Here is a 24,006-nt window from a genome sequence, read left to right on the forward strand (position 1 = left end):
TTAACAGTTAAGTTATCACCACGGCATCCCTTGCTACTGGCATGTGTGTTATTCAGAATACAAGAACAGGCTTGTCCATGTAGCAAACTGTTCCCAAGCTTTTCCTTGCAACAGCGTCCTTCACACATATGCTTCTAGGGGGATTTTGCCGTCTAAAAGGATGTGGCAATAAGTGGGATTTGATGACCCAGATTCTGGGTTTGATTCTTCATGGGTTTATTCTGGGATTCTCCTGCTCCCTTGCTTGCTTTCTGGTCAGCAGGATGTGGGGTTTGTTGTGCTTATTTTCCAGCTGATATTCATTGCTGGGACTCATAAAACAGTGCAGGCTTCTCTGCCCCCATTTATTATCAGCCACAGGAACAGTGGAGTGTCCCAGGGCAGCAGGAAGCCAAGCCCCATGGCACACACAGAGCTGTGCAAAACCTTCACAATGCTGCAGCAAATCCCAGCATTGCACCCCCAGGACTTGGGCAGACCTGCACGGGAAACCTTTCCCTCTTCTGGCTTAACCCAGGGTACAGACAGAATCACTGGGAATTGCTAGAAATGCCATTTTCCTCCTTAAAACATTCCCACTCTCTGCTGGATTGTGGTCCTTACATGACCTCTCCACACCAGCAGCATTGGCTGGCCTTGCACTTCAAACAAAAGCCAGGTTCTCCAAGGAGACTAAAATAAAGTGTTAGCAAAAGCCCAGTGGAAACACTTACCGTGGGGACTCCCTGGCACAAACAGCCTGTTCAAGCACCGAGCTGAACGTGTGACTGTTGTGCTTGTCAAGGCTTCCTGCTCTGTTTGTTTTTCCTTCTGACTACACTCGAGTGCCAAGAAATGAATAAAACAACATGAGTGATAGGGATGGAAGTGGTGGCTTTAAGGCTAAAAGAAAGGACACCACAGGAAAGCAAGGCAGTATTATCATGACTGAAATACCAAAGCCTTTTTCCTAGGACTCTTCCTACATTTGGTGCTCAGCAGCTCATGAAATTATACTGTAAGGGTTTTTTTCAATCTCTTTCAAAAGGCTCTTCCAGTTATTTCACTATCAGTGGTAGCATCCTCCTCATAATCATCCACACAATACCATAATCACACCTTGTGCTTTACAAAGGGAAAGCAGAAGAGCACAATTCTAGCCCAGCTCAAGGAGGCCCAGCTATTCCTGATACTAAAGAGCTCACACTTCATCAAAAGCTAAATTTAGCTCCTATTTCCTGGCCTGAAGAGCTTGTGGCCTATGAGCCAGCTTCAGCAACACCTTCTTTCACACCTGCTATCCCAGCTGTAGGGAAGGAAAAAAAAAAATCTGAGACTTTGATTGCTGCCCATGGAAAGGACCAGGTATCACATCATTTGGCAGGGGGAAAGAAAACACAAGCTCTCAGCATGTCTAGAAAACTCAGAGTCCATGATTCCCAGAAACCTGACTGTCCACGACTCCCACATGGGACAGTGGGAATCCCCAAATGCCAGGCAGTGAAACACTCAGACATTTGAGCTTATTCAACAAACACTGAGTGGGAAGAATTCCACACATGAAACTGACTTTTAAATGTGAAGCCAGCCCGGATTAAGCTGTCTGCTGCCTGAGAACCAGGTCTTCCTCTGAAACCCAGGTGGACACATCCTGTTATCATGATCAGATTTCCTAAGAGGAGCTGCATCACCTCCGGCACTGCCTGTCAGATTTCATGTGTTAAAATAGGCTGGGATGGGTCAGTATTGCCATGGGAGGGCTTCAGGATGATGTAAGGAAAGGTAATGGCACTCTTCCCTCTCTGACTCATTACTGTGCACGAATAAGCCAGAAATAGCCCTTGGTGACAGCAGACAGAGGGGATGAGGAGTTGAACACGGACTGGGGCTCTCCTGTGGCATTTCTCACAGACTTGTTTAGGTTAGAAAATACCTCTAAGATCAAATCCCACCTCTAACCCAGCACTGCCGAGCTCATCACTGAGCCATGTCCCCAAGTGCCACATCTACATCTTCCAAACACCTCCAGGGATGGTGACTCAATCTCTTCCCTGGGCAGCCTGTGCCCTGAGAACACTTTTGGTGAAGAATTTTTTCCTAATAGGCAATCTAAACCCCCACAGCCTTTCCCTTGCCCACTGAACAGGTCACCTTGTCACAGGAGGAGGTCAGGTTAATCAAGCAGGACAGCCTTTCACAAATCCATGCTGCCCTCAGTGAAGCAGAAATTGGAATCTTAACTTTTTCTCAAAAATGAAAAATTGGGAAAGCCTGTGACTCAAAAGTACTAAACTGCTTCATTTTATGTCAAATCATGTCAGTTATATCCCATGGTATCAAAGAATTTACACTGCAGCATGTGCAGAAATGTAGCTTAAAATATGAAATTTATATTAATCAGAAATATGAAATAAATGGGGGGTAGTCAAAACAGTTCATTTAAACATTTTTACATATATATATATATATACACACACTTTATTTAATGGCTGTGGGAAAAAAATAAAAATACAGATTTCACCAAAACTGCACTTCAGAAGAAACAGTACTGGGAACATGTTTTGGACTAGTTTGACTTGTTCCACTATCATACACTTCCTGATACTAGAGCATTACATCAGAGCATGCTGCTGCTCAGATTAGCAGGCCAGAATGACTTCATAAAAAACTGGAAGTCACAATTTCCCAGAGATGTATTGAAGCCTTTTGGAAACCTGGAAATAACTGAACTATGCAAGGGTTACTTTCTCAGCTCCTCAGTGGAAGTGTCTTTTGGATACCTCTACTCTTTGCTACAAATACTAGAGAATTTCTGCTTCTTGATTTCTTCAGCAGACTAAACATAACTTTGGGAACTGTTTTGGATTTGTGAATACACATTACAACTGTATAAGGGAAATCTAATTTTATACTCTCTCTGATCTGACCACATCTGATGAATCAAGATACTACCAAGGAGCAAGTCATATTAAAAACATTTTTTAAAGTTTGTATTTTGAATTATGTTGAAATTCCCATAGTTATAATGTAATCTGATCTGGAATGCTCAGCCAGGCAGCAATAAACAGAACAGAAGTCCAGCTCACTCCACTTCTCTGTGATTTCCTAGGAAGTTAAATAAAGACCCTGATCTTTTTGAAGAAAATTCCAAAGTATCCATGCTAAGATGTTGCATTTTCACAAAGCTAATTATCTGTGTGTTTGGTTTGTTGGGTTTTCTTACTTTTTTTTTTACTTTTTTTTTTTCCCCCCCAAAGACATAAATGTCAAGCTGCTCCAGATTACAGCCTGCCTACCCTACCAATTTCCTTTCCACTCAGCAGGAAGCTGTGGCTTCAAACTTTATCTTGTTTCCCATTAAGCAGACCCCATAAAGGCAGCTGCCATGAACTACAGAATAAAGACTTGGAAACAGAATTTGGAAAGGCAGGTGTAACTGTTCCATCTGTTGAAACAGATACAAACATAAATGCTAGTACCACTAGGGAAATTTATGGAAAAAGCAGAATCAAACTTATGACAAGAAAATCATCCAACTCCACAAATTCAGGCAACTTTCTGTCTAATTAATTCAATTAACCCATTAGGCAAGGAAGATTTTAACCATAACGGAGACCCTAACCCAACTGTTGGGAAACTATGGCTTCCCCTTACAGTCCTACCTGGATGAAAATACAGATACACAATAGTCATGCCTGTATAATCAACTGGAAATGTAAAATCCCAGAGGATAACAGATAATAAACTATCTTTGAAACAACGCTGAGAAACATGAGAGAGAACCATGCAAGAGTTAAGCTGAAGCCAATGCAGTATTTTTAAGCTGTGACCTTTCAAAATTCTTTGGGGGCCATGCAGCTGGGCTTTGAGTTGCTTTTCCTACTTACTCCAAAGTATTTCCAAAGCTCAGTGCTGTGGAGTGCTTTTCTGTCATTAAAACTTGCAATGACCTAGGAGGCCTCTAAAGCCTCACAAGTGGATGAAGAAATCTGGATGTAAATACAATGTCTTCTGTTTGAAAACAACACTTAGAGAACTAGCTTAAAAAAATATCCATACAAATACACTGAAACGTTTCAGTGAAGACTGAGTATCTTTTAAAAATAGGTAACTCAGTTCTAGTGCAAGTTCTGGGTTTCCCATATGAACTGAAGGATGAAATTTTAAAGTTTTTCCATGCAGGAATAGGACTTAATGTAAAAATACAACTGTTCCAGCCCTGTATCAATGTGCCTTTCCACAGAACACTACTTTGCCATGCAAAATCAGCATGTAGATTTAATCACTGTGGCCAAAGTTTCCATTCTGACTGTAAAACACCACTAAGAGTTTCAGAGCTATCACCCTGAGCAAATTTTCTGGTGGTTAGATAATTTTACAGCACCAAGTTCTCTGCCTTTTCTGAGTCCATCTAATTAAGCTTTCACGCACGGGAAACAGAAAGAAGTTGAAGGAGATTCACAGTAAGAGAGAAAGAAAGTTGTACTTCTGTGTTTACTGTACCTGCAGTAGGACAGTACCCCCCGGGATTGTGAGCTGTAAACAGTACTTAGGGGCATTCTCCCAGGAGAGCAGTTGAACATCTTCAATAGCACTGTAGGAAATGGAGTTTTCCATGTACCCAGTTGGCTGCAAGAAAACAAAGGAGAAGGGAAAAAAATGTTTACTGAGCCATCAGAAGTTTCACAATTTCAAAGAACAGCACTATCAAAATTGCTCTTGGTGTTGAAAGTATCTGCAAAATCTAATTGGAAGGCAAAATTCCTGTCCAGGTCATTCAACAGAGAGACCCAACCAGCCTCCTTCCTCCGTCTTGTTCTCAAGTGTTAAGATCACTCAAAGTAAAACAAAACCAGACCAAACCAAGGTACTCGAAATACAGAAATGTCTAACTGTCCTAGAACCAAAAATCAGTGGAACCTAATTCCAGGCTGAATTGAGCTATGAAGGGCTGTGGGAATGCACATGTTCTCAGTGCACGAAGAAGCATCTCAATCACATTACTGAACAGCACTGTCTGATAGCAAGGTTGCTTTATTCCACACATCCTTGTTCTTTTCCTCAGCTGCAGCTCTGATCAACCACATTATCAAGATCCAGACTCCTTCATTTGACAGTGGTTCTTGGGGCTCCAAAGATACAGCCCTCAAGTTTCAGACTCAAGCAAAAGCAAAGCAACCAACGTACTCATCTGAGCTTATAATTAAATACTGGTTTCCTACAGAGAATGCTGAGGCCCAGTTTAAAATGAAAGCCACAATTAAAACACAAATAAGTGACTACATTTTGCAATTAAATGTACAACATAAACTGATAGTTGCAGGAAAACAAACTTAAACATGAAACTCCTTATTAGTATCCCTGTAATTCTTAGGCATTACAGAAGTACAATTATCTTTGAGATAAGCTGAAATATAAATGTATCTACTCAAGCACACATGAAATTATGTCTTAAACTGAGTAAATAGACTGTGCTATAGCTGTGTATCTATAGAGTATGCATACATACACTGTACTTTATGCAAGTAATTTTTACAGTGATTGAATATTTAACAGAGGTCCTCAAAGACATCATTTACTTTGCTCTGTTATAGTGTATGCAAGCTGATTAGTATTGCTGTGGCAGAGAAACTATTTTCATACAAAAATAATTAATCCCACCTCATGGATAAACCATAGGCTTGACCGTGTCTTGCAAGAGAACAGAGCTCATTAAATTTATGAATTATTTTCTCACTATTACTGATTTACATATAACTTCAACTTCTCAAACTTACTCCCACTGCGCCCAATACATAAGCTATTTTTAACTGACAGTCTTGAAATAACGAAGGCAAGGGAGAAACCACATCTATTTCAGGGTCAAACAGGGCCAACTCCTAAAATCACAACAGAGGATTCCTGGGGGCGAGTGTGAAATAAGCAAATTGCATTTGGAACGTCTCTACTTCTAATTGGTACAACTTTCTTCCATAAGTTAAGTAGGTGGTGCATCTGCAAACCGCACTTTGAAGTTATACACTTCATACATGTTTCTAAGCCCATGGACGTCATCCGCCAAAAACGCAGTGACAGCCCTGTCACCCACCTTTGCTGCTACAAGAATTCAGCTGTCTTTGCAGCAAGAAAAACCCAGCGAGCCACAGAACTCGACCTCAATATCTTTTTCCCCAACGGTTGTTGCGGCAGCGCTCGCTTTGCACCAGCCCTCGGTGAAAACAATTTTCACTGTCTCTTTAACGAAAACCTTGTTATGCAGGAAGTATGATAAACTTCTGCTTATTCATTTACCCACAATATTGTTCTACACTAGTGACTGGAATCCCAGTGGCTTAATGCTGATACTGTACGTCATGCGTTGCCTACTGGAGAGTAATTATCTCATTCTCACAGGAAGCCAAAGGCCCAAGATCCTTTGGTAATCAGCATTACAACACTCAGGGAAGAATATCAAAACAGCCAACATAAAATCTAGTATGCTCAAGGGGCAAAGTTATCAAAAACATGCTCTGAAAGACTGGAGAAGGGAGAAATCCAGAACCAGTTAATGCAAATATAAAATGAAATGAATCAAAGCAATTTAAATTTCTCTTTTAAGAAGGTGCTGACTGCCCTTAATACCCTCCATTAACTTCAAAGAGGATTTGAGGAATTCTCACAGAATCTGTTCCCAAGACAAGCTTCTCCTATACCTTAAATCATCCATTTAAACAGCATTAAAGACAACTGATCCAGCTGAACCACAGCTCTGTGGCCATACACAAGTGATTTCATCCCAGGCATACACCTCTTCTCACAGGACAGTCCTTTTCCTCAAAGAGAAAGGAGGAACAGAATTCTGCAGCTTGCCAAGGATGGGAGGACTACCTAAACCATAAAATGGAATTACGCAGATGATTAATCACTCCAAATGAAAGCATTATGCCAATGAGATACTTTATATAGCATTCATATGATCCCATGTCCACACCTTCTGTCTAGCCATACTACACAAGCACAGTTGTTTGCTATCTTACTCAAAAAATGAGTAGCCCAAATGTACTTCAATCTCTGTAAGCATCATCATACGCATTGCTTCTGCTTTCATTAAAAACACCACGTTCTAAGAAGTGAAATATTTTCAGTTCTGGAAACATCCATTATAGGCAGATTCACCCCAGTTTTGCAACGGAGACAGTCTAAATCAAAGTGATTTATCAGTGTACAGAGCTCCTTAAAACTGTGCTGTCCAACATTGAAGACCATGCTCCCACATCAGGACTGTGCAGAAATGCTCTGAAGAAGCACCAGAACAGGGCTGTTGTCAGACCTGAGGCTTCCCAGAGCTCCTCAAAGAGGAGTGGTGCTCCTCAAAGAGACCATGGCATTCATGAGCTGAAGGTCAGCCCCACAAAAAGGTGTTCTTTCCCTAATCTCTCCACACACACAGACATGAGGACAGAGCCATGCTCCTCAGTGGTGTTTTCTCAAGACCAAGCACAGTTCAGCCATTTATCAGGAAATGGCCTGAGGTAAAACCACAGCCTGAGTCACTGGTTTCTCTTAAAACACAGGTTATTTTGACATTCAGGTATGTGAACGTCAATCACAGTGAATCATTGTGGTTGATAAATAAGCAGCACAAGTGTTGCATGTTCTCATATTGCAGCTGGTCTTGCTTGCAGCCCAACAAGAAGCTGCATCCTCACCCCCAGTCTCTCCATGGGAAAGTCCCATTAGAACGACACACAAGGCCAGAAATGTGGATTTAGAGATTTGAAAATACCTAAAACGAGACAGATCCTCAGTGGGTCACCACGAAGCATCTGGCATCAATACCAGTCTTCAGCAGCATTCCCACCTCCATCCACCCACTTTGTCTCTGCCCGTACAAATATTTGTCTGGCTGTGGCGTCAGGCAGAGCAGGGAACCCATCCAGCTTTTGCCAGATTACTTTTGAGCTCCTTCAGCCCCATTTCTAATACAAAACAGAAAATAGTATGTTAACATAACTTGGGGGTAGCACATCATGGGGAAGGGGGAGCTGAGGACCTGAATATTTCAGTTTATTTATTGGTATCGGTCTAAAGCCACAGCATCTTGAGCAGCAATACGTCAAGTTTACTAGAAAATGCCTTTATTTCAGAAAATAGCAGCTCTTATTTTTATAGTTGTCATTTTTGAAAGGAGATTTATATTTCCTGGCAAAGTCTGAAATCTACAAAACGAAGCAAGATAAAGGACTTTTCTCCCTCACTCTACAAAATTAATCCTGACTTAGGAAACTTTGGCCAGAGAATCTACATATGTCAGCTTACAGATTTACAGTTACAGTTTTAACTTCTGGCTGTTTGCTGTTGAACATGTTCTGAACAACTGTAAGAGATCCATAAACGAAAATGCATTTTATTACAACAAATGAAAACCCCACAAGAAAACATTTTTCTCTTCACCATTAGCCTTTAGCCTCCTCACAAAACATGCAACTTCTCTGTTGGGAAATCAGGTATGTTTTAACTAACCTCAGTGAGAACTTTGTCTTTTTTCAGTTCCATAAAGATTTATTAATCATACAGCTCAAACTTTGCACCAGAATAGGCACACACCAAAAACTACTACAAATCAAATCTTAGGGGAATCCAGTGCTCCCAAAACTGGAAGAACATGCAGGATCCTGCGTAAGCCTAGTTTTCTCTTGTGTTTCTGGGAAAAGTCGGCAGCAGCAAACTACTCAATAATGCAAAAATCTGCCCACTTGTTTCCATGGGAAATTCTAAAAGGAAAAGAATAAACATGACGTCCATGGTTAATATGAGGCTTGTATGCACTTACTCATATAATAATGTACTAAATCTTCAGCTGCATATTTTCCAAAGAAAGCATGTAGAAAAGATGAATTCTACAAATAGGGATGGTTATTTGCATTAAAACATATTTAGACTGACAACTCCCACCAACACAACAACAATGAAGATTATTTTCCCAATTAAATACTCCAGATGGTGGGGGGAAACAGGGTTATTCCAGACCCTTTCTTTTCCACTGCCAGGTCCTTATTTCTCTCCTGGCTGCTCTTAAGAATGAGCCATGCTTCTGCTGTAGCCCAGGATGCTGAGCATGCTGCATTACATATAAAATTCAGACCTGCTGAATTACACATAGGAAGAGCTGACTGCTCTTGGGTGGAGCAAAACTTTGATGGGGGTGGAGACTATTCCATTGATACTGAAGGGTAATGGACTCTGAAACTGCTGAAAACAATGGCTGATTTGAAATAAATCTCTGTTAGAAGACATCCATGGTTCCAGAGAACGTCCTTGCAAATACAGCTATTTCAGATAAGGGCAATTAACATCTTTGTTCATTAACTACAGAACCTATCAGAAGACATTTATCAAGTTCAGCTATTAGTAATACTATGCCACAATATGCAGTACAGTACAATTTGTCTTTTTTTTTGACATGGAAGAATTTCCTGCCACGCTCACTTGTCATAATGACTTGAGAGAATCAATGTTAGTCTCGCAGAGATTAACCTGACAACAAAACATATGAAAAGACTAACACCAAGGAGACACCCAATTCTGCCCTAAAACTACACAAAGATATTTCTGAGCTTTCTTGGAACAACATTCTCAGCTAATCCATCACAATTTCCAGACTCCTGGCTTACCCATCACAACTATTCCCTCACCCATTTTCCAGGTAAGTAGGTGGTTTCATGTGTTGGACCACAAGAAAAGATTTCACCTGCTCTATGTAGGAGTAGGACTACATTGGATGAAAGGGGTGCTCAATCCAAGGACCCATGGGGTCTTCATGTGGGGCAAATCTGAATTATTTCTGCTTGGAGCTGCATTGCTCCTAAGTATCTTCAAGTTGGGTATCGATGCTTGGTGGGGTTTTGGCTGGTTGGGTTTGAAAGTTTTTGGTACATGGAAACAAATTTGGACCCAAATCTTCAGTGAGGTTCCAGGTCAAAGTCTAGGGTGTATTAGCTCAGTAGTGATGACAGGAAAAAGAGGAAGGGGGTTTCTCTTTGTGTATACACAACTATGCATGTCTGTGTGTGTATAAATGTACACACACACCTGTCTTTCTTTATAGCCACACAGAGATAAAAGATAGAAGAAATATAACCCACATTCTCTACAGAAAAATACAGCAGCAACTGTCATATGCTCAATGTAAAGTAGCTCAGGTTCTGTAAGTGACAAGATTTAATTGAGGAAGACCAGATCCTCCACAGAGCTGGTCATCCAAAATAAATCAGTGGAACTTCACTGATTTATACCAGCTGGAAACCTTAACTCAGAAATCCAACAGAAGTTCAACCAAATCTAGCTCAGCAGCAAAAATGTGCATAAATCTCTTTCTTTCCTCTAAATATTTAAGACAACCAAGACTGGAGGCTGTTGCATTAATTAACCTTACAAAACTGATAAAAATGTAAGAGCTGCCAGTAAGAAACAGCTTACCCCACACTGCACAGAAAAAAACCTTCCAATCTGCAGTGGGGCTGAAATATCAGTTTTGTGGAGCTTTAGCAAAGGGACAGGCCAAAACTGTCCATCAAAGAGCTGACAAGAAAAAAACTGGTCCCAACATTAGGACATGTGAGGACATTAAAATATGTAAAACCTGTGCAGCAGACACCAGCAGTGGGAAGAAATTCAAATTAATTCAGATCTGAAGTAAGTTAAAAGCACAGAACAGAAGTTCATCATTAAGAAAAAGGGAAAATAAGGTCATATTATGAGATATGTGCCATGACAGGAGAGTCAAATAAGCAGGAAAAATGTATTATTTAGCTGAAATTCATATCGATTTTTTTAAAAAAAAAAACAAGGACATACTTCTCTTTTACTGTCAAACCCAGGTGAAGGAGCACTTCTGAAGGTTTGCTTATTTGAATTTATGGGAGCAAAATAAGACACATATCTTGAAGACTTTCTGAAGACACCCATTATCAAGATGACCCTGTTTAAGCAGCCTGTAAGAAATCAACTCCTTCTCTCTGGCCAGCTTAACATGATGAAGGCAATTCCCCTGACACTTCCAGTAGCACTGAATGTTAAATTGGTTGCAGTGCTGGTGTCCAGAACCTCTGAGGTCAAGCCTATCTAAGAAACCTTGTCTCCTGCTTTCAGACCTCTGCTAACAGGGAGGAGGACATGCTGCCAGCTACACCTGCCCCATTGCAGAGCTGGAGGCTGACCACAGCTTGCCACTGAGACAGTGGCCAAATCTGCCAGATCCTTGCCAAAGGGCAGGAATTGGTCCCAGGCCAGAAATGAGGAGTGGGAAGGGGAGGGAGCTGTGCTTGACACAGTGTGCCAGACAGTGAGACGTTCACAGGCACTGGCCTGACTCCCCTGCCAGGAGGAGCATCTTTGCTTGGAGCAGCAACTCTCCAAGCATGCACTGCAGACTTCAACACCTCCCAACGAATGTAAAGAACTCGAATAGCAGAATTACTATCCCCTACTTTCCAGCTGAGAAGAAGAAAATCTCAGTGAAGGTTGTAGCTGCACCATGCCTTAGGGGACATGAGAAGCCTGAGAGATGTGGGAGAAGAACTCAGACTTCCTGACTCCAACCATGTGAATCAGCTTCAAAAACATCCTCCTCCTCCTCCTCCAAAACTGGGTCACTGATACATAGGAACGACCACTCCTTAGCAGGGTTCGTGTTCTCCATATTTTTGCATTTATCACTGCAGTCCATGAAGCTCTCCTTTAGGAAGAAATACTCCACAACCTTGACAAGATGTGTATGTTATTTACTCAACTTCCCTGAAATTACTTCAGCAAGGGAGGCACAGCACCAGCCAAAATACAGCAGGTACATGCAGGAGCAGCAATAACAGAACCAGGGACTTATTGCAGAAGACTGTACACACACCTACTTCTGTAAAACAGTTGTTAAATGGAGTATTGAAAAATCCCTAACTTTTGCCCAGAATATGATATACCTACTGAGTGCTAAACAGATCTTAGGTCACTATAGCAACAATGATTTAACAGAAAACAAAATCACATCCTTGTTCAAGGCTGCTCTCTATTATCAATTCTCTTTCAACAAATCAGCTGTGTCACACTCCATGAAATGCATCAAGTGCTGCTCAATCAGAGAGAGGAGAGAGGGTTGTGTGTAAGGATTTCAGACCAAGCAGAGACACAATGTATGCTAGATTAAAATGCCACCTTTTAATGACTGTTTTAACCACGGGCAGCCCTGAGAGCTGGGAATGAAAGATCATCAGTTGGTTTCAAATACAAAGGTGGCACCTGGATAATCAGTCTGTTGAGTAACTGGAACCTGGTGTGTACTGTGAACAGGAGACCTCTGTGCAGTTGAGTTTTTCAGAACTGGTTTAGCTACTGGCAAGAGCACGTTCCTATTGCAGATCACTCTTGCACTTGCAGTGGTTTTTATATTTTATTTTCTAGTCTACAGATCCCCAAAGGCCTGCTGTTCACTATCTCTATTAGGTCAACAAAAGGTGAAGAAGGAAACCACAATTGTTATCAGTAGGGTCATATCCGCTGTGCAAGGATCTGCTCCTCCCATGGAAAATGTTAGGGTTTTACAAACCAAAATGGCTGAAGGAAGCTGTGAGGGAAGCAACACCTTCACCTCTGTCACCTGTGAACATGAAGTCAAACCTGAAAGGCCATCCTAGTGTAAATTACTAAATTAGTAAGAAGCTGAGCTATCCAGGATCTCATGTCCCATTAGAAATACAGAATCTGACTCATGGACTCTGCAATACTGACAGTTCTCACCACCTCCTCAATGCTCATACCAGCTCATTCCTTACTACAATTTATTTACAAGAAATTAAATTGTTGCAAAGCTAAATATAGCATAAATACCATACACATTAAGTATTTCAAGAAGCATTCTCCAGCAGTACTTATCATGTCCATGCCTTTTACCTGGAGAGCAGTGAATCCCTTAGACACTGTAACAGTCAAACAATTCCCATTAACAAATTTTTCCTTTTCTTTTCAGTGCACCTTTAACCCTGCAGTTCCCAGGACACCACATCCAATCTCAATCTGATGAACAAGTACAGAACAGGGAGTGCAGTAACCCAACTAAGCTTCTGAATTCCCAGTAGGGAATATGCTCTAATCTCATAATTTCTGAAGAAAGTATAAACTAGTCTTGAGTTCCCAAGAAAAATATTAACAAAGCTCTGTTCTGTACATAGAGAACAGAAAGGACACGTAGCAGAGCCTTCAAAAAAGCTATAGATATCCTGCTAATGACAGTCTCACTACACTTGCACTGTTATTAGGAAAAAAAAACAACAGGCACCTCCTGGGGATGAGTCAGAGCCACTTGGAATCACCTTCTGCTACAGGAGGAGGTGGGAAAATTTGCTTAAAGTGGCAGTGCTTTGTCTGACTTGTCTTATTTTCTACAACGATTTGGACAGGTCTACCTAATTTCACGTGAGACTCAACAGTCATGTCTGCAGCAGTGATTTCCTCTCCATTCCGTGTCTCTCAGCACTGCAGAATGACACAAAAGGAAAGTGCCCTTTCCTTCCCTGCAGCAGGAACTCTCCTGCAGAGCCTGGAACCACCCGGCACCTCCTCCACTGCTGGTCTCCCTCTTTGTTTAACGTCTGACTGCCTGTTTGTACTGGGAGGGAGTGCTGCTATTTAAATAGGGCTGACTGAAGTATGTGCCATACCTCCGTGGAAGGGAGATGGTGAGGGAATGGAGGAGAGAGCAGCCACAGTGAAATAGCAGAGTAAATACGGGAGAAAGGTGCCAGTTGACTGGGAAATGCATAATGGGGAGACCAGTTAGATCCTAAAGTACTTTTGTAAGTTCTTTTGCTATGACAAAAAGAATACAGTGTAAAGGATACTAAGCAAAGTGACACTTTGATTTTAAAAAAACCCCAAATATTTAGCTAAAATCACAAAGGCATTGTGCTCATGGAGAATGAAGTGGTATGAAACTGGCATACCCAACAAACCAACTTTTTGTTTCAAAACAACATTTATTAGTCCAGCAAGTTACTTTTTCAAGAAAGGTGTCCTTATCACCATCTCCACAGACGCACTTTGAAAAGCAAAATAGAGAACAGCCCTACAATTAGGCACTGTGAAACTGGCAAACCCTTTCATCTGGGTGGCTCCCGAAAGGCTGGAGAAGAATTCCAAGGAATTGCAACAGTTCCCCCAGGGATGCCAGTGCACACAGCTCTGAAGGGATGCCTTCCAGAGAAGCCCTTTTTATCAGAAGCTAATGCATCACACACTGCTCTTCTGTCTCACTGTTTTGGAAAACTAAGCCACCTTAGTCCTCCAATAACGTTTTCTGTTCCAAGAGGATGATTCAGCCCTCAACAAGACACACTCACTCGTTTCCTCTGCACGCTCTGACACAGGGCTCACTCGTGGGCTAAGAAATTTATGTACCTGCCCTCCCTCCTACTGCTTGAGAGAGAAGGCAGGGGCTCCCACAACACACCACACTAATCCAGATGTGTCTCTGCGTGATGCAATTTTGGAAAAACCCAGCTGCTTACACAGCCAGCACCTAGTGATGCACATGTGAAGGTGAAAAGCAATACAAGTGCTTCCCAGGCTGCAAGAAAAATCAGCTCTCTGCATTTCCTCTGCCTGTCTACTTGGCCTTACTTATAATCCCAGACCATAAAGAAGCCACAATACTACTGGTAAAAATTCTGCAGTGCACCATCTATCAACACAGAGATGGCTCATACACTTTAGAGTTACACATTCAGTGAAAAAAACAGCTCCCAAAAAAGCATCTTTGCATACTGGATTAGGTTGACTTTCCCCTGCCCCCCTTCTAGTTTCATATCAAAAATCTGTTTTAAAATAATTCCAGCCTTTTAGACAATCTGAACTTTCAGGCTGTGTCAGCACAATGTCTGCAAGTCTCACTCCCACCCTTGGCAATTATATTTTGGTTTTCAAGCTCAATTACACTTTCAGGTCTGCTTTCCTGTCCACAATTCTACAGCAACATCCTTGTCCTCTGTCAAGAGTATTGTATTAATTTATTTACCATCTCTAAAGGAAATATGTAATTTCTATAAAACCGTAAATATTGCAAATACAGCTTTGTGAGCTGAGTTTTCCATTCAGGGAGGAGAGGGTGCAAGAAGTGCACCTGTTCACAGTTCTGACCTCAACAAACAGTTACTACTATTAGCCTAAGAAATTTCCACCAAGGAAATCTGAATGGTCTTCAGTGAACTGCTTGCCCCAAGTTAAGCTAGCCATAGATTTTCCAACAAAAAACTAACAGAAAGCCAATACTACTGAAGTACATTAGCATTTAATGGTTAATACGAATTCAAACCATCGTGGACTTACAAACACCAGTGAGTGTTATGATGTGGACTCTAAACACTGATGAAAACACGAGTTGCTTCCCCTCAGTGGCATTTTGGTTTCAGCAGAATACAAAAGCTTCCAAATTAGGTGTATGTTTGAACTCCACACCTGAACACACATCCTGAGTTTTGCCCACTACTGCTTGCATCAGCTTTACTCAAAGCAGGAATGGAAAAAAGGGGTAAGCGTTCCTGCCCTCCTCTATGTAATTAAAATCCACAAATGCCACCACGTCACTATGTGACACCATTGCTGCACAGCTCACAACCTTAACAGTGACCTAGGAATGGCCTTGGCTACATGTCACTACAGCACTAACAGAATCTCATGGCACTGTTATGTTGAAAAATCTGGTTTACCAGCAAAACAGCCAGAGCAGAATGAGTATGAAAGGCTGAGCATCAAGAATAATTAGCAGCGTTTTCCTGCTTACATCCTTCCAGATACCTTTTACAGAAGAATGCTTTATACAGAGATTGTTTATCAAGCGTTTTCCCAGAGACAAAAAAACAGGTTAAATAAATATAAAACTTCTTAAAATAAGGCACAGCATCCATATCAACTTCTGCAAAAGGCCCAAGTGCTCAGCAAGCTTCAACTAGATGTTATCATGTCATTTTAGGAAAGTATTACCATTGGAAAGGAAATACAAGGCTTGCAAAATAACTAACTTCTGTCTTTTTCTCTCTCCTGCATCCTGCTGAGAAAGACCTTTTTGCTTTCTGTTTCTGAAAAATATATAATTTAAAAATAAAGATCTTTGAATACCAAATCAGGTTCTGTTCTTGTTTTCTTGCAACAAATTACCAGATCTTACTGGAAATTAATAAACAGAAACTAAAACCAAATGCAACACTGTAAACAACACAGCAGATGATTTCCAAGTACTCCAACATTTCCAAGATTTTGGATCACTAAATGCAACTCAAAGGATCAGAAAACAACTGAGAAAAATGCTTCTCTGCTTCAAATTTAAGCTCAGAACCTTAACCTCAAATGTTGTTATTTGGAAAGCAAAAAAAAAGAAAATCAGACTCAGATCCAAAGTACCGATAGAAAGTTTCAGTTTGACCCACATGCTAACACCTCCACAGCCAATCCGAGTAATTTTCTGCCAGTACCACTCTCGAAGTGCAGATCAAAGGCTTTACTGTGCATTTGGAGCCATTCTGTGATGCAAGGATTAGGCATGAAGAAGGAGTGTCTTATTTTCAAAGGTGCAGCTGCCTATGAGCGTATCTAGTGCATATCAGAGCATTTAGGAGCTCAGCCACAAACACCAGTGCCAGACAAACCACACCTCTGAAATTCTTCTCTTGTCTCCCATTTTCTTTTTATCTCATCTAAGCTCACTGCCTCTACACGCCCACTTACAAGGAAGATATACCTAGTCATCAGCCCCTCTATTCTTTCATTTTTATTAATATTTTTAATGCTTTTTTTTTTGTTTCTTTCCAGTATGTCATTCATTTGGGAAGTTGTGACACAGAGCTGGAAACACAATGTTGCAGCCTGATGTTGTGACCCCTGCAAGAGTCAGAGACGCAGCAGCAATGCCTCAGTGGCAGCAAATGCATTGTAGATGTCACTGAATTCTAACTGCACTTCTTAAAACATGGCACTCACAGCTAATCCTGGCAGTAATCTAGCATTAGATTAAAATATATTGTTGTCTCTAGAAATATTACATCCAGCTCTAAATGCACACAAGAGTCAACAACATCGCAGAGAGAGAACTGTCTTCAGGATTAATCTACGTCCTGGTACTTTCGAGAACAAAGGCTTCATCATGAAGAATCAAATTGTTATTTCAGTGCCTGCACTAGGTTTTACTCATGTGAAGAAAGGGGAACATAACTCTGTCCTTCAGTAACTTAGAGCACTTTGGGTAAGTCATTAGGAAAACTGTTGGTGCAGTGAATTTAGAATCCCAGGTACTGCAGACACATTTTGAGAAAAGCAACCAGTGGCTGCAACAACCTTCATCACATGAGTAAAGAACTGAGATTCAACCCCTAAACTTGTCATTTATTCCCTCACACATTCCTGAATAGAATGAGAAGATTGTGAGCTGCAAATTACAACTCAATGCCAAAATTGCTGGATGAGGTTTTGAAGACGTCAGACTGGACAATCACAATGTTTCTTCTCAGGCGTTAAAAACTACGGTCCCTGACTAATGCTGCACCCATTCAGTTTTCCTAGCAGGAAAGAATCATCCCAGGACAAAGAAGAATGGCAACTGTATTGTCCTTGCTGACAACGAACTAGCACAGGCTTGCAACATTGCCACAACAAATAAACAGAGCTATTGACAAGGCAAGTTATGTGAACTGTCCATCAACCTTACAAAAGCATAAATAGCTGTGGCAGACCATTAAAATGTTGGATGAGAAGAGCTGAAGATGACACTTTTGGTGCCAAGAAATGTTTAAGGCATACAGACACACAAATATTCATCCATTTCACTAGTTGCTGCAGGATGAATGCAACCCTTGACTCTACTGGTCCTCTTAACAGCATTCAAACCTGCTCGGAGCATCTGCAGCTCACAGGTGCTGAAGGTCTAGGGGGAAAATGAAAACCCAAAGAGACCAAAGCTTTACAGAATTTACTTTTCTCCCTAATAACCCACACCACACAATTGGTCTCCGCGACATCTAATTAAAATGCCTTCAGAATGACAGTTCTACAGGAATCTTGGATGCAAGTTATCAGACCATTCCCAGAAATCACTTCAGCCTCATCAGACACAGATGATCAGCAGCTTCTCCGCGATTATACTTGAAGTTTGGACTCCTTGAAATCTCAGTCATCTCATTAACCATTTTAATCAATTAATGGCATTCATTAATATGCACTGACATGATCTGGAGATAGAAATCAGCACCTGAACTATCAGCACTGCTTTAAGAAGGCTGAGACTGAACCAGGCTGAGGATGGAGATGATTCAGGTGATGCTCCATGACACTTTTGTCTTAACCTATAACCAAGTTTAATGCTCTCCACAAAGGAGAGCATCAAATGTGTGAATTCAGACAACAGACAGAATTCAAGAGGCTAAAAGATGTCCCTCTGACTTATGTAAATACTAAAGTAAATCTAGTACAGCCATATGCAACTGCATTATGGAAAATAAGAAGTACACGCTCCTTCATCTCTTTCTTTTTCTTCTGAATGGCCCCAAAATGCTCCAGGGATATCATTTAAAACATACATGAAACCTGAGAATTTTATAAATCTGAGTCTTTGCTTCCCCAGTTCCCATGAGCAATCAAATCAAGCCCAAGAAAATCCAGCTTCCAGTGAATCAAACACTAAGACTCAAGTCAGGTGTCCTGGTTTCTGTTCAGTATTCCAGTCCTGGCATTTCAGCATGACACCAGGGCCAAACCCAGACAGTTCACTGCCCAGGAAACAGACAATCATGTGGCAAAAGCTGCACTTCTGATCTAACTGGCTTATCTGGCCAGGCTCATGCACATCATGGCATTCAGTGTCACCCAGGCAGATTCCTCTCTGCTCATGTTTTGATCCTAACAGAAAAAGCTTTGGGAACACAGGAGTTCAAAGTTTTGAGATCAGGTGGGTTTTAGGAGAATTTAAAATGGTGCTTACAGAATTGGCAGACAGCAGCAGCAGAAGTCCTATCTCCCAGTGTTAACAGGAGCCCTGCCCTCTCCCTAGAACGCAGATTCACCTCACTGAGACAAAACTAACTCCATGATAAAGTCTGTACTTTATAAACTCTTAGAAATACCCTAATGAAATAGCACAGATTTTTCTTAGAAGGTATTTTGCATGGGACTTTTTTGGTTTGTTTGCTTTTCAGTATTAATTAGCGCTGTATAATGCACCAGGGACCCAAAGTTAATGCCAATCACAGCTAAGGGGACACAGCCACCCTGCTGCTCTTACCAAAGCTCTGCAGTTCTCAAAATACAAAACCATACTAAGTGAACCTGTCAGTTTTCACAATCTCTTCTTTCACTACTGTTTATCTGAAACAATATTTAGAAATGAGTTTACCACCAACCATCAGAAATGGTAAAAGCAGAGGCTGAAAAAAGCACAACCCCCCAATCACATAGAAAAATTGCCATGTTGTTCAATTTTTTCCTAGCGAAATCTCTAGCAAACAGAACAGTAAATTTGCAAACCTAGTGAGACTGATCAGAAATTACATATTCTCAGATGTTGGCAAGAGTTCATCAAAAACATGCAACAAGATCTCTGCTAAAGGAAGAAGGAAATCTAGTACAACTTTCTACAGCCACAGTTCAAATATAAGCCTTAAATTTCTGAAAAGGGCAAGAAAGCTGCAAAACTGAAGGCACTGATCTGGCAAACATAATGGCAGGTCTTTTGTACTCTCATTCTACAACACTGCACTTCATAATTTGTGCATAACTCAAATTCACAGAAACCTACAAGTAAAACCACCATATGGTGAGAAGGAGCAGAATTGAAAATGGTTCCTTTCTCAATGTTTTAATGCCCTATCTGTGAAAACAATGTGTTTCTATAATGCTAAATAAGAAATTATGTGTCTGCAGAATCAGGCTCCGTTTTCAATTATGAGCTAATTATTTGAATGCTGAAAACAGAAAAAACCAAGTCATCTTTCCTGCTCCACTCAAATTCTTTGTAACTTATTCTCAAAGAACAAATGAGATTTCTCATTCCAATTGTATTCCAACACCATCAAGACTTACTCCTTCCAGCTCAGAACCTGTAATACTCTTTCATTTTAGGAACTATTAGAAATTAGAGGATGCCAGTATTTTATCTGGCAGTCAAGAAAGCCTTTGAAGTTTGATGTCTACAATGTCAAAAGACAAGTAACGACAGAACTTAATTTGTGCAGATGAGCAACTATTTAAAAATCAGCATGGAAATTTCAGCAACACCCAGTCAGGATCTGGGCTTTCTGAATATGTTCCAGTAAACGTTTCTGCTTCTAACCAGAATGTTCTAACCTGTACACAAGGGTGTGAGTTTGAGACAGTGACCCTAAATACATATACAAGGGGAGTTTAACATCCACTCTCTGCATGCATAAAAAGAACAAGGAGAAAAGCACAGCATTCTTTTCAGATTTTGCTGTACATTTCTGGACACCCTTTCTGAACACTCTCCTCTTGAGCTTGGGTTTGCTGTGCTTGGCAATCTCTTTTGTATCTTTTGCAACACTGCGCACACACAAATTGCCTGTGGTTTCATGCTTTGCTTCCCATTTAAAACTAACACTTAAACAGTAGCTTTATTTTTGTTAAATAAAAGCTTTTTTTTCCTGAATTTTGACATCTATTTCTCTTTTTCAGCCTGAGGGAAAAATTATTTTTTTACAACTGACACAAATCATTCTTTGGAGTAGTACTTTGTCTTTACTACTTTGATTCACTAACTTTCATTCATGTTATTCCTCAGCTTTTTGTGCTGTCACAAAAGCAATGACAGCAGGCAGCATAATGTTAATTTTTGGACTGTAAGCTCTGATGGCACATATATGTCGGAGACTCCAAACTACAAAGAAAAAAGCTGACATAAAGAACACATAAAGAAGACAATATAACACAGCCAAATACATAAAAATACATAATCAAAAAGAACCACTTTTCCCCAATTCTCGCGTTGAAGGGGATTAAAAAACCAAGTCAGATAATTTCTATATATGGCTGCAATCCATCTCCTCCTGAAGGCATGATGGGTTTTTCCATTATCCACTGAATATCAGACAAAGCCTGGACAATAGATGATGACTATGTGGCTGACACTATGGCTGGGGACGAGAGACCCTCTGTGTTTGGGGTGTTGACAGCAGCTGGCTCTGTTCATTCAGACTTCGTCAGCAAGCTCAGGTGCCAGGGAACAGGTAGCACTCCAGGAGAGGAGAGCTGTCACAGCACAGCCTTGGTAGCAGCCAGGGACTCTGGCCACCACTCAGCCCCACAGGCGAATCCCCTGTGGGGAGAAATCCTGCAGGTTTCACACACCCATTCCAGCAATATCAGCTCCTTGGCCAACAAAGCAGCCAAGAGAGGAGGCAGCCCTGTATTTCCCACCGGGTATCAGCACTGTGATGCGCGCCTCTCAGCCGTTTCTCCGCAGTGACGCGCTCTGCCTTCCCACCGAAGATTATGAAACCACTGCCAGCCCCAGAGCTTCCTCCCTCACACGGCCTTCCAGGGCAGAGCTGAACCCTGCCGCCAGCACTCCCTAATTGCTTCAGCAGGAGCCGAAAGACGTCAGCAACCGGACTTTCTGCTCCTTATTCCCTGAGAAGGCAGAGGAAGATCTGCAGAGAGCAAGGCAGGACTGCAGGTTTGGTGTTAAAAGGCTGGTGTTTGGCCAGCCAGGCAGGGAATGAGGCTGACCCTGCATGCTCCAAGCTGTGCTCCCTGAACACATTACTGCTCTTCTGGCAGCTTTGCCCCAGCTTGCAGCAATCTACTCTGCTGATTTTAAGCCTGCTTTGACCTTTAAGGCTCTGGGAGGTTTCTAGGTTTCACACACCTTCCTTTAGGCCTTGCCTTAGGCCTGCTGATGTATCACTGTCTACCTGCAGAATTTCTTGCTTAGCTCATTTTGCAATACCCCAGACTCAGAATCTGCCTTCTGTCTTCAAATAGTTACTTCCATTCTTGGCCAAAAGAAACCAAGTATGTCAAATTAAAAAAAAAAAAAAAAAAAAAGAATGACCCAAACCCATTTGCCGCCACAGAGAATTAGCTGCTTCACTTCATTTTGTATAGAGTAGCGAAAAAGGCACAGCCCCAAACTTGAAGAATCTGTCAAACTAAAATCATCTCACACATAAGATGCCTTATCGCAAAGCAGCACGCAACAGCTGAGCTCAGTTTATTTTTTTAAACTCTTAAATTAACTTGGCAAAAGCAAGGACAGCACCACTCACAACGTGGTACAAGCTTACACTGTGTGCCAGTTTTACAAAGCAGCCGTCCAGCCTGCTACTTCCACATCCTTGCAGGCACAACCAGCCTTACGTTTCTCGACTAACATTGTCGCCTTAGCAGCAAAGAGAACATTTCCTAATAAATCACAAGGGCTCCTGGGATGGGCTCTCTCCACGATAGGGGATGCTGTCACAGAACAGCCGGGGTAGTAAATGCAGGTACCAGCAGAACCCTGAACATAGAGCAGCCAGCTCACACATACTACTGCCAATATTCCTGTAGGCTACTTATGCCAGCAAGCAGAACCCCTTGGTTTGACCAGTTTTAAATGCAAATTAGTTGAAACTATGCTAACAGTTCATTTAACTCAACAGCAATCAGTCCATAAATGGTACTACAGTTGGCTTTTGATGAAGCCCTGGGACCATACAAGATGCATACATGCCCAGTAATACTGACTGTGGGTGCTTCACAGAGCGAGAGCATGAAGGATGTATCATTGTGAATTACATCAAGCAGTGGATAAATATAGGAGGAACGTGTCCTCTAGGCCAGGGGACAGCATTTGGTCTCCGGCTCTTGATCTGAAAGCTTGTTATGAACACAGCACTGGGGCTTTGCAAAGTGACAGCTGGTTATCAATGAACAGCAGGAAAGCAACGTCATTCGGCCTCAAAATCTCTTTGTCTATCCCACTTAATTTCTTTATTCTAAAATCTTGGAGCACAGCAAATAGAAAGCTTTGCTTTCTATTTGCTTCTGTAGGAAAGAGCCTGGTAAAAACCACTGTCTAGCACAACCATGCTCAGCATGGACGGACATGAGCAAAGTCAGAATGAAGGCCAAAGGAAGAATTGGGTCAGGAGTGGTGAAGCACCTCTGACCTCACACGCTGTCCCCAGTGAGCAAGGGATGGGATGTGTAGTAGTGGGAGTCTGTATTGTTGATACTCCAGCTCTGTAAATAAATAGAAACATCTGATTCTGGAAGCAGATAAGCAAACATCTTTCATCAGGGCTAAAACAGATACATTTCAGAGTAATGTGCAACTGCCACTGATCCCTATCAGAAAGTTACCTTCTGATTTCAATTTCAGAAAAAAGATCAGCTTACACGCTGCAAAACGGTAAAAACCACCCTCCACTTAGACAAGCAAAGCCTTTGGCTGAGCATATGTGGGATTATTTACCTACGTCACAGATCTGTATGTCAGCAAAACCACTATTTCACCAATCAATTTCAGAAAAAGAGAGGCCAAAACTGAAATGCAACATGTCTCTCTGTTTCCCCACTATCCTACTGCCAGCCCTAGAGAAAATGGGAGGTGTCACAGGCATCAAAGGAAATATAAAACCCAACAGAAAACACAAACCTAACTTACATGCAGCAGCAACCTCCAGAACTACAAATTATAACAAGATCTGAAGGGCTTAGAAGGAAATTATATACATCATCTATTCAGTTAGGAGAAGAAATGCAAGACAAATCTTCTAGAAGAAGATGGGTGTGCAGTTACAGAGCATGTAGAGCAAGAGTTTGCAAGTAGTCAGCAATGGTGGGCATTTCTACAAAGCCTAAGGACTGTGTAGTCCACAGTGATTCGCAAACCCTTGCTTCCCCTTGGGGTTAAGTCACTGTCAAGCTGAATATTTGCTTTGTTTCTCTGTGTCCCAGGCTCCCAATCTCCTAATATGAAAAAATTTTCTTTGCAAGATACTTGGAGATCCATAGATGAAA

The 24,006-nt window shown here is 41.4% G+C and overlaps 1 protein-coding gene and 1 long non-coding RNA gene across 2 annotated transcripts in view; one reads left to right on the forward strand and one right to left on the reverse strand.

The window, feature by feature from the left end:
* The window catches only part of CMIP (c-Maf inducing protein), a 128,375-nt gene that overhangs the window by 55,371 nt on the left and 48,998 nt on the right, over positions 1–24,006 (reverse strand). Inside the window, exon 2 of the mRNA XM_085071471.1 lies at positions 4,483–4,608. Within this exon, the coding sequence (XP_084927597.1) occupies positions 4,483–4,608 (126 nt within the window). The remainder of the gene's footprint in view (positions 1–4,482; positions 4,609–24,006) is intronic.
* On the forward strand, positions 9,502–11,917 carry LOC146432088 (uncharacterized). Its single transcript, XR_014854402.1, has 3 exons — positions 9,502–9,664; positions 10,839–10,954; positions 11,110–11,917. It is a non-coding gene; the product is annotated as an uncharacterized LOC146432088 (long non-coding RNA).

Source organism: Lichenostomus cassidix, chromosome 11, assembly GCF_008360975.1.
Source record: "Lichenostomus cassidix isolate B80296 chromosome 11, HeHo_3.0, whole genome shotgun sequence".
In the NCBI taxonomy this organism is placed as follows: Eukaryota; Metazoa; Chordata; class Aves; order Passeriformes; family Meliphagidae; genus Lichenostomus; species Lichenostomus cassidix.